This window comes from Dromaius novaehollandiae, chromosome 1 (assembly GCF_036370855.1).
Source record: "Dromaius novaehollandiae isolate bDroNov1 chromosome 1, bDroNov1.hap1, whole genome shotgun sequence".
Taxonomy (NCBI): Eukaryota; Metazoa; Chordata; class Aves; order Casuariiformes; family Dromaiidae; genus Dromaius; species Dromaius novaehollandiae.
In genome coordinates, this window is record NC_088098.1 from 95,583,700 (window position 1) to 95,595,844 (window position 12,145).

The window sequence follows — 12,145 nt, forward strand, 5'->3', positions numbered from 1 at the left end:
TGATAGGGTGTCTTAAATTAGCTGGAGAAAGCTAGTTGTTATGAATCACATTGTTTTTACCTATCTTCAAGTACAATATTTTAACAATGATCAGAGAACTGATATGAAGAGAGTTTGATTTAAAATATATTTTCAAATTTGAAAAATACACATCATCTACCTAATCCCACGTTGCCATAGGAAAAGAACTGTATAGGATGGTTAAAAACATATCCTAGAAAAGGACTACTAAATTCTATAAAGGTTTACAGCAACTTCTGCAAAATCCTCTTAGTTTTTCATCTGCTAAATTCTTCAAGAGATTTTTTGATAAAAAGCAGTAGATTTTCTTACATTTAGCTATTAATCTTTCTGACAGAACATGTCACTTTTGCAATCTGTCCAGACCATATATACTCTTGGAAATTTCCTGAAGATTCCTCAGATGTGTCTTATCTGCTGACTTTAAACAAAGCAAAAACAAAGCATACCTTTTTCCTATCAGAACAGGACTAAAACCAAATTGGTTTTGCATGTATCTTTTTATTTAACGTGTGAGACAGCTGAAGCTTGAATAAGTTGGATTAACTTAGAAAATTTTTTATTTAATTACCTTGTGTCAGGTTTTAGGTTTTCCACGGTGGAATGGGTCTGATTTGTAGTGATAATTGATTGCTCCTTTTCACCATCAATTCCTCCATTTTCAGTTGACACAACTTCATACTCTGGAAAATTATAGTAAAGAGAAACTTGCTTAGATAGCAGCTCCCACTTCAGCATCTCCTTCATTGCTCTCTCTGTTCTCATCTGATTTTCCTCTCCTACTGTTTAAGAAGTCATATGAACATCTTGTATGAACAAATCTGGACATTAGTGTTTTTAAATGGTTAGGAAAACTCCTTAGATATACAATTCCAGACTGCTGAGTGCCTGGCTCCTCATCTTTCCTCATAATTCAATTATGGAAAAGAGGAAACTCAACATCTCATCTCTGCTCAAAGGTAGATTAGACACAAAATTCTGAACACAAATAGGCCTAAGTATTCTGCAGTTTGAACAAAGAGGCATCAGAGATGAAAGTACAATTTCTAAATAGCTTACCGTGTGATTAGCTTGAAACAAGACCTGATTTTTTAAGATTTCCACAGGAAACTGCCCAACAACTAACTTCCATTGTGCACATGTGGCAAATTAAGGAATCTGCTAGTTTGCAATTAAACAACTTTATTTAACTTTATTTCTGCTGTAGTCATATGTCTTCTCGATGTCTATTACTTTCTTTTCCTCTCATACTATGTATCTTCCTTCTGCTATATCTCTAGCTTTGAACAGAATGATCATTAAAAACATGAATCCCTGAACAGACCTTGCTTTATAGTCCTTCTTTGTAACACTGGCTCCAAATATTGATCAATGAACTTATGTTTCATTAAATGTCTTTACGATGAATCTTTCCTAAATGTTTCTAGCATTGTTCTAGCATTGGTTTTCACGTTTATGAATATGAAAGGAGAAATAATATTAAGGATTAGATTTACATAAAATTCTATGACACATTATTCATGACGAACTGTAGTTACAACCAGCACTCTACCACCCCAGAAGGAAAAGCTGTTATGTTACTAAGGCGTACTGCCATCAGTATTTAGTTTAAAAGAAATTTAGAAATTTACTACAGTTGGTATCTATAAAACAAGGCAATGTTAATAGAAGTGGTTTTATTATAAGCATTGCACCATTGAGCTTTCATTTCTATTTATTCAGAGTCTTTGGAAGCTAAATAGATGTTTTGTCGGCAAATTGGCTGAACTGAATAAGGAAAAAGAGCGACCCCTTCCCCTCTCCCCTTGAAGATCTGGCAGCTGCCTGTGTAAATAAGAAGACTAAAATTTGTCACACTTGAACTCTCACTTGGATTTAAAGTCTTGAGAGCTCACATACCCTACCTTTATAAATCTATAATCTTGACGTTTCAGTGGCATTAATACACAACACCTTCTGATGAAGAGCTGCATGTCTTGCATACTTTGCATGCTATCAAAATTCTACATTTCTCTTCTTTCACAACTTCAGCTAAAATTATGGTAAGGATTTTTTTAGTTACGCTTTTTGTAGAGTGAATGTTGCAATTTTAAACAACACATTTATCAACATTACAGTTTTCAAATATGTGATTTAACAACATATGATAATAACCATATTCTACTTAGCCAGTATTTATGCAAATTAAGTTATACTATGGCCATTTAGATAATACTTAGCGCTAACGTGCTCTTGTTAAGGTCAAACTTCTACAAAAATTCAATAGCCTTGTGAACAGTCTTACCAGGTGATTAAGAACAAAACTGAAAGCTCTGCCTAAGCAACAGCAACGTGCGGCATCACCGCAAAGAGAAAATGCTTTCAGACCAACCTCATCAAAAGACACACTAACCTTCATCCATTAGAACATGACGTGTATTAAGTCCCTGAAATATCAAAGTTAGAAATTTTGTAAAGTTCAGGAATGGGAATATCCAATATATATGGTGAACTCCTAGAGTATCACCAGAGCAATGGAACAAACTCAGTGCATCCCTCATTCTCCCCACACAGGGGATTTATTGTGTGAGCCACACAGTGCATCCATGGTGACCTGAAGTTACAGTATGGCTTCCCTACAGTATGGAAGAAGGTGACGTATAGTTTGTCTTCCCAGCTGTGTATGAACCAGCTAGTTAGACAGTCAAATTCAAAGGCTCAAACTCAACTGGGAAATAATGGTGCCCCTGAAGCTCTTTGTAACCTATCCTGTGGTAAAGGTTACTGTTCTCACAGCTAATTTAGTGGTGGGATGTAAAAATACCTTATTTATGTATCTTCAAAATCTACTGACATTGTTTAAGCAGCATTTCTTGGGCAACTAAGCTGACTCATTTTGAGATGTCATGAACTCCGTGAAGCCAATGCAGACTGAGGAAAGGCAATGCTTGACAAGATCAAGGACAGACATTCAAATTCATTTCTGGAGCAACATTCAAACATTTCTGGAGCATCCAACCTGTGGGTTGGAAACTATTGGTGAACTAGTTATGCTCAGGGCAAAGTCATCAAGGGAGAAAATTCATGATATTTTATGCTCTCCCCTAGTCCTCACTCTCTCTTTCACCTGTAGTTACATAAGCCTTCTTTAAATGAGTAGAAGCAAGTTCTGAAGACTGGGAGATGTAATATCTAGTGGAATTGCAGCATACTCAGAAGCACTCAGCTAGTCTCTTTGGTTGGTTGTGCCTGTGTGTCAGTTCATTCAAAGAATTTGCAGTTTTAGCATCCAAAGAAACAAACTGCTCCAAAAACATAGTTGCCAACTGGAACCAGCAGGAACTAGATGAAACTGGAATTTCCACTCAAGAGGTTACTTGAATCTGTTTGTTGAAACTGGCACACAAAGGTACAGGTCAGCCTGTGTCTGCTCAGATACAACCAAGCCCACAGCTCAAACTGTGGTCTCTGCTGTCTGCAGTGAAATTAGTAATTTGAAAATAAACAATTCCCCAAGGTATTAATTTTGACTGCTATTCAGTAAAGGCTGACTTTCCCCTTCACTGCCAGCAAGCAATGACCCTTCTTTCCCTTGCCTGTCCCCCATAGCTGTGCTTTTGTGGAAGTTTCTTGTTTCACTGGGTTATACTGTCAAGCAAAAGCCATGCTTTGAACAGGGAAATAACACCAGATATTCACAAGACATTCCTCCCTGCCCCAAGCAAGCAGAACTGTTCAAGATACAGTCCCTAGCAGGCAACCTCTGCCCCCACTCCTAATTACCTCTTCTGAGAAACACATGGAGAACATTGCTGAATTTCCTTTCTTCATGAAGAAATTCACAACCTCCCTATTCCCTCTCCTTTCCCCTTTCTAAAAACTGACTAGAATACCAAATGTAGCTTTGCTAACTGTAAGCAAGCAAAGGAGGAGAAAAATTTCAAAGAACATCTGCAATAAGCATTTAGATGGCCAGCACAATGGAATAAAGCATGCACCAAGGCCAAACAGAAACAGACTCACCTATGAGCAGTTACAAAATGTCTAGAAAACTGTTTTCTTTCCTATTTTTTTCCCATGATACTTATAACTTTCAAGCTTTTTGCAAAAAGCTGGCAAGTCACAGGGTAGTGATATATTTTTTTTAATTCTCAATGCAAGTAGACCCATTTGTTGTCTACAGAGAAGATAAAACATCACCTGCACTGCAATTCAGTGTTAAGAAGGAATTGTTGCTGGACTCTCAGATCCTCTCTCCTACCAGCTGTAAATACACACAAACATACACACTAATTGAAATAACATACAGACCTTGATTGCGCATCTCTGACTTCCTTTGCACTCTTGATCATGGCTCTGGTTATTATTTGTCAGACCTTTCCATTACAATTCTGTTTTTACAATGTCTGATATTACAAAAACCCTCGTGCAACGTATTTGCTAAAAGTCACCCAAAGTAACCTTAAAAAAAAAAAAAAGGCTCAAAAAATTACATTGCTTTGTTTCCACAGTTCCCCCTATCTGAAACCGGGCATTAAAAAGAAAAATCTGATGCCCCAGTCAGAAGACTGAAGAAACATGGAAAAAAAACAAAAATAAGAATAGATGACTGAAAACTTGATTTAAGTCTGTCTAAACAAATAGTATTATACTGGTGCCAAAATGAAGTAATCACTGTTTTCAGAAAATGGGACTGAATGCCTTCTCTTGAATTTAGAAGGTGGTGTTGGGTGAGTCATTACATGAGTAATTTTTTGAATTCAGGAGGATGAAGGGGACTAGCTCAATGAGAGCATCTTTAAGCCTTACCAACATTTTATATTACACATATTGAAGAAAAGAATAAACACAGTATTTATGGGAAAGCTTTTGCCTTTATATAAGAAGACACCTGGAAGGAATATTAAAGAAAAGTTTCTCTTAACAAAGCAATATTAGCATTATTCACATACTCTGCATAATATTTTCATCTTTTTTTCTGGAAACAGTGGAGGGGTATATCAGATGTTTCAGTTTTCAGAAAATAGTCTTGTAGAAGAAAAGAAGGAACAGTATAAACTTCAGGGAAAATTAACTATCACAAATGCTGATTTCAACTGAATAGAGTGAGGACTTCCACCTAAAGACTCAGAAAAACCATAATATTGCTTGCTGCATATATCACAACATGCATTGAAAAAGGGAATAAACAGTATTAGAAAAGAATCGGGCCTTGTTTTCATCATGAGATACTGCATGTTGACAGTTTTATCAGCTATAGTGGAAATGGTTTTCTCTTTTTGCAATGCAAATGACTATGCTACAGTGGGTTCATTAATATGCTCAAGAAAAACAAGAGGTCTGCTTCCAGGAAAACATGCAGACAATCTCATCACATCAATGTAAAGACTAGTCTGTGGAGGCTGCCGCAAATGATAACAGCAACAAAAAAATATCCCCTGAAAAATAAAAGGCATTGCAGAACTGCCTGAGATGGGGAGCGTTCAAAAAGAGCCTATCTTCAGCCTAATGCTAGGGCTAGGAATAGGCGCATGTTTCTTCCATGGTGAAGCACATGATGTAAGGTTAACACACGTAATTATTCTTCTTTCTTGTTGGTACTGTATCAGCCTATAGCTTACTTTTTTCCCGTTAATATTAAATTAGCAGAAGCGCCAACTTTCTTCCATTACCCTTTCCAGAAAAAGAGCGTGCAGGCTAATTTATTTTGAGTGTCCCTTTGAATTTGCATTTACTTTTTTTCTAAAACTGAGGGGACAGCAAGAAGGAATGGAGGCAGAACCTACGAGTTATTTCTAGAAAGTCAAAGGAGGAATAATTTGGGGAACAGAGTGGCCTTGCTTGTGACAGTCACATAATTAGACTCCTGCACTGAAATCTCTCTCAACCTGCATATGCAGCAACATCTGAAAACATCTGACTTGTATGCTAAAGTGGATGGTAACAATCAAGTCTCACTCCTCACGATTCCTAGTCTTACGCATTCTGCCCACTGTAATGCAACACGTGGCAAAATTTGTTTGGCTGCAGCTAGTGATTTTGCAAATAAAATTTTATTTAATGTCTCTGTCAAAAATGGAAGCCATTTTCCTGACAATACAGAAGAACCGTAGTTTTCAGATGTTACTTAATTTCAATGTTCAATTCTGGCAAGCTTGTATTCATATACAAAGAAGGCAGAAAAGATATGAATGGTCTTCTTGCATGCTTCCCTGTCTGCATCCTCGTGCATGACTAGGAAGGATTTACTCTCAATATAAAAACCCTCCTTTGGAAATGTAAAAGCCAAACAGATTCTTTTAAGTTACAGAACTTGGGGTCCTTACGCTGGGTACAGCAAGTAATATGCTGGCAGAGTTCTACTGACTTACTGGATGGATGTAAGGTTTCATTGTGTCCTGCCCACTGATCAACATCATCCTCAAGACAAACATGTCTGCGTTATGTGTATGTGTCCATATAATAAAGATCACTGTCACATTGCTAGAACTTCTTGACTAGATCTTACCAGACAGGCTGTAGGTTTTTTGCTTACCTATAATACATAGGGAAGCCAGAAATTAAGAGAATATACAGGGTCACAGCTCTTAAGCATGTTTTTGTGTCATCATGGATGCCAATGATACAATTGTGAAAAACTCCAGTCCTAATTTGGTAGCATTTTCTTATCCATGCTGGAGTCAAGAGTAACATGGAATAAAAGAACTGGAGTACAAGATTCCCTTGGGATAGTCATATTTTATATACAACATAAAAAGTGTCATTCAAAGTAAAAATAATATATTCTGATATAATGAATAAAGAAATCAAACTGACCAGTAACAGTGTCATTGTCTGGTTTTTCCCAGTCCAATATGACAAAAGTTGGGCAGCCCTCGACAGTCACCACTGTGAGGTTGGTTGGAGGGTTTTGTGGAGGATGAGTAGCTTCTTCCTTGCTGCCACCTTCTTCTTGAGGGAAGTGTTCAAGGGAGCTTGTGATAGAACAAGGCACATCATCATCTTTCTTCATGTACTTGACATGAGGGGCTAGGAGCAATAGAAAAAAGCTGTCAGTCAATACAGAGTGCTTTGACAAAACATGGATACCATTCCACCTAACGCACAACTTCCAATTCAGGTTGTGAAGTAGAAAATCTGCATGAAAAACAAAATCAAACACAAATGTTGAAGAATGAAAAAAATATATTCAATACTCCTCCTTAAGCTGCTTGTTGTGTTTTCTTCTACTGTTGTTAGACATGGAATCTGCACTCTCTTCACCCTTTTCCCACTGGCACCACTGAAGAATACCACTGTGCAGGCATTAGTGGGTGATACACACTATTAAACAATTTGGAAGAATTACCTTCTCTCATAAAACAGGACAATTAACTTCACTCTTTCTACAGTAAAATGACACCACAATTCCATTCGCAGCTTTTGGGTGCTATGCTAATACAAAGAGGTAATGCCCATCACTTTGTTTCACCACAAGGAGTAATGAGTTAAGCCTAGAGTCGTTCCACCATTAAACTTGTAGTTTCCAAAGCGACTGTCAAAATCTCAACCATTGTCAGTGGTGAAGCATCAAACCTTGAAACAAACCTTCTGAGGCAAAAATCTTGCGCTCTGCATCAATATTAGAAAAAGATGATTACTGAAGACAAACACATTCATTTTACAATTCAAATTTTTATTAGATGTAAATAATAAATTCCTGTAAGAAAGACAGGGCCATCAAAGATGTAGTATCTTTAACCAGACTAATTGATAAAAACTGACAAGTCTTTTGGTCCAAAACCACTTCACCCTGTTGTCTAACCTCGCTAATCTCTCTAAATTACCACAATACAATAACTACTTTATTATTTAGTCTAGTATATATTACCGTATTATTAGAGTATCTGAACATGCACAGTTTGGGATGAAGGATGAAGCATGTATGATGGGATATTCCCTATGGTGAGGTTCACTGGTGTGGGGGGCAACATCTCTCCAGGCATGCTTACAAGCCCACAGGAATGTTTTCATGGGTTTGATGGAATGTGAACAGTGTGCAGCTGTACCACTGCTGGTACACACAAACAGCCACAACATGTTTGCCTGCTGAACTGTAAACCGGGTAGTGGCAGCAGGGATGGAAAGAGAAGAGAATTTAAGTAAAATTTAGTCAAGAATATGCTCATGGTCCACACCACAGCCCTTTCACCTGACACTGAAATGGAGTTGAATGACATGATGATTTGGCCTTTGAAGAACCAAACAAGATAGGTAATTCTGATATAAGACAGGTCAGTCTTCATATATTCCCCTAAATGCAAATACTGCAGCTATTAAAGTCATACCTTGGTATCTTGGTTTGCCTGATGAATCAGTTTCTGATGTAGGACTTGAGCTGAAGACAGTTGCATCAACTGTTGGAGACAAAGTTACAATACAATTTGCAGTAAGTGTGAATTTTTAGTGTTAGAATTGCAGTATCTCACAATTCAAGCGGCATTTTATATTATCGCCTGAAAAGCTCCGCTGTGGTACACCTTTGGTGCCATATTTGTTTTTTCCTTTTAAGGATCCCATTTTGGCTGTGGTGCTAAATAAATCCTTTACTTATCCGCTAATATAAAGATAGTCATAATCAAAAGATGCAGTTCATGACTGCTGCTGGATTCAATTCATGCAATATATGTAAAGTGCACTTTAGACCTTTTAAAATCTTTTTGCACTGTACTGACTGTTTAGCTTGGGGCTTGGTTCATGCTCAGAATATATATAACACTATTATGCTGGCATGTGAACTTCTCCAAAAATAGCGGCAAGGACATGGCAAACTCTGTCTTCAGAGCATACAACTCACAGAATCTGAAGGAAACCAAATGCAAAGATATTGATGAATAGAAATGTGCTAAAGCAGTCAAAGCTCATGACATCAATGTTATGGTAAATAGCCATTATACTGAACACAATCTTATCTTAGATATAAACACTCTGCCTGACAGAATTCAGACCTATTACAATGCAAAGTCATCCATTATCAAATTCATGTGGCAAATCTGAAGGTATTTGACAAAATAATGTATTTTTGTTCAAGAAAAGCATTTTGCATGTCTCTCTCCTTTTTCATATCAAGCTCCTAAAAGTGTATTATGCAATATTAGTACTTCATGCTGTTCCCTCTGAATGTGACTTAGCAATTGGCACATTTCGGGCCCCATTTTATTCTTTAAAAAAATTATTTCTGTCAAAAATTATCTGTCACTTGCACCTAGATGCTTGTTACAGATGGAAAAATGCACATATATATTTCAGAAGAAGAGTAAGAAGAAGAGCTTTGTAATCATTTAATTGAACTTTTATCTTCTGGTCAAACAAAACAGTAAATTGAAGCATCTACATGTGAACTTTTGAGAAGACCTCAATGGATGGGACACGCCATAAATCCACAGCAATCATTTTTGTAAATCTAGCATTCAGCTTGCTTTATTGAGCAGCAAGGGTCACAGTACATTCAGATCATTATAAAGAGACAAGAGTTTCAATGTTACTATAAATTGAGTAAAATTAACATCAGCATCATTTTTGACAATATACCAAAACCTGCATATTTTGGCTCAAAAATTAATTCAGAGCACACCTTCCCCTCAGCCCTTCTCTGTATGCCACTTTGAGGAGATTTAGATCTTGTAGTTTACTCTAAATTTTATAGAGGACTAATTACCAACTAACCACCATGTGGCTACTACATCATTTTTTTCTGTCTAAATAACGGGCAGGTTAATCAGGTAGCTGGGTGACTATATACAACACTAAAACCATGTTGAGCACTGACAGTGACTGTCAAGTAATAATTTGATTGGAATTTATGTCCTATGCAGAATGAAATGCCCAGGAAAGGAAGTCCCTTATGTGCTACTTTCACTGATTTAAAGTAGCCACTGAATAGTACTGAAAGCCTACTAAGCATATCACCCCAGACAGAGTTCGTCTTATATTAAATACATAGTGCATTGATACAGTTTAGGGAAGAGAAGCCAGAGAAAACATTAAACCTTAATGTTCATGTAAAAAAAAGAAAAACACATATGTAATACGCTCACCATAATAATCTGGAGTTGCAGAAGCTGTTGGTGTCTTATATGGTACTCCTGTCTTCACAAGTGTTGTTGGTCCAGCAGGTTTAGCTATAGTCATGACAGGAGAAGGAGGAGCTTGTGACAACCAGGCATTCACTATTTAAAGGAGTGAAACAGCTTTTTGATTTTCTAACAGAACTCAGATTTCTGAAAGCTACTTCATGGGGCAAGTGGGCCCATGAATTAGGGAGGAAAGCACGTATTTTCATTTGAAACATCGTGTTTCATCAATACATATACAACAGTTTCCAGTTGGATTTAGGAAAGTTCACATTTGTCCTTATTGCCTAAATTACTTTCTTCTTCCTTTTAGTAAGAAAATTCTTTGCTACTTGGAGATTCTCTTTGAAGGCCTCAGTCAGTCAGGACATGACCTGGCTATAAGGCAGGGAACCATCTTAAGCAGACTGGTGAAGGGACACAAATGACCAAGGTAACATCCCTTCACAAAATATATGACAGATCTGAAGTCAGCAACTGAAACTTGCGTTCTTCCACTCAAATACAGCTAAGGTCCTCTCATTTCCACTTTCAATACAGCATGCATATTAGCAAAGCTGGAGGAGGAATACAGATATTGATAAACACAGAGCTCTTAACTATGGTCTACATTAACGCTTTAACCATCTTTGGAGTCTTTGGAACTTCCACTGAACAACTTTAGATGCACTTCAAACAAACATAAGAAAAATGCAATAAAGTCCAACAATTTCAAAGTTTATGACACTACATGCCTCCATGGAAAAAGGTTTCTTTCTGAACTGATCTCTTCTGTAGTAAGCCCCATTAGTTTTGACAAAACTGATTGTCAGAGGCAACATTCTCTCCCATAATTAAACATCTATTTTAAAAATAATTTTAGATTACATGATGTTGTTTTTATTTGTCAGCTAGTATCAACTAACAATGAAAACAAGTTTCTATGAGATACACAATCCATATTAAAGGATATCTTGACTGTTTTCAAAATAGGTGTAGAAGACCAGAACTACACACACAAAATCTGAAGATACTCCCAAGCAACCACTGCATGACTACTAAATCTCACTCCCAGAAAGTTGAAAACTACATAATATAGTCACCTTCCCTGCACAGATTATACATAAGAACATGGTGACTGAACAGGCAGAACTTTGGGGAACTAGGTCAAAAGCAAAAATGGAAGGTAGGAATAAAAGTGGAAATTTATTAAGATTCTCACTTGAGTCCTGTTTCACAAAGGTTTTGGAACTCAAGTCTTACTTCCTTTTTTTTTTTTTCCTTCATTCGGGAGACTTCTAATGTCTGCTTATAAACCTTCCCATAATACTCATCTAGTGGATGAGTAAGAAAGATGCAAGTAAGAAATTAATCATGGTGTTAATGAGAAAGAGAAACGGGATAAAATATTATGAAAGGGAAATTCCAAGAAGAACATTGAGGCAAATTTTTCCTGTTAAGGCTGTAGAACAGTCTCTCCGGGGAACTAGTAGAAGCTCAATTCCGATGTCTAAAGCTAAGCTGGATAGAACACTAGGAAATACAGAGGAAGGAAAATCTTCAACTGGCCCCACAAGGAAGGACTGAATCATCTAGCCCATTTATTCCATCTTGAATATCTAGGAAGGCATGGTAACTGCAGATTACCACATAAACTGGCCTCTAGTGTGTGGGGAAAAAAAAAGGTGAAATTTATAAACACTGGTAGATGAAGTAGAGACTTAATGGAGAAAATTAGCATAGACTCAATTACAAGCAAAAGAAAATGTATCAGGTCAAATTTTGTTGTGTGCCACAGCTTAAGACTGACCATGCCTTGTATTTCTGCTATTACTAAGGAAACACTACCAGCCAGCAGCAAGCATGGGCACAACATTTCTATCTTGGCTCTGCTGTTGAGTAAATGTGCAGCTTGTTTCAACCAGCTTTGAGATTCTTGCTTCTGATCTGCTACACAGAATACTGAAGATTTATTTAGGTCCCAACATAGCCAGCACGAAGACTAGTCACTGGAATAAGCTTTCTCACAAGGATGTCTGCAGAAGTAGAGAGGG

The 12,145-nt window shown here is 37.1% G+C and overlaps 1 protein-coding gene across 50 annotated transcripts in view; it reads right to left on the reverse strand.

Moving 5' to 3' along the window:
* ABI3BP (ABI family member 3 binding protein) overlaps positions 1-12,145 on the reverse strand; it is a 180,944-nt gene that overhangs the window by 24,030 nt on the left and 144,769 nt on the right. For all 50 annotated transcript variants that reach the window (XM_064521187.1, XM_064521321.1, XM_064521286.1 and 47 more), the window contains 4 exons: positions 10,077-10,160; positions 8,328-8,396; positions 6,817-7,029; positions 593-704 (listed from right to left, as the gene is read on the reverse strand). In XM_064521187.1, the coding sequence (XP_064377257.1) occupies positions 593-704; positions 6,817-7,029; positions 8,328-8,396; positions 10,077-10,160 (478 nt within the window). The remainder of the gene's footprint in view (positions 1-592; positions 705-6,816; positions 7,030-8,327; positions 8,397-10,076; positions 10,161-12,145) is intronic.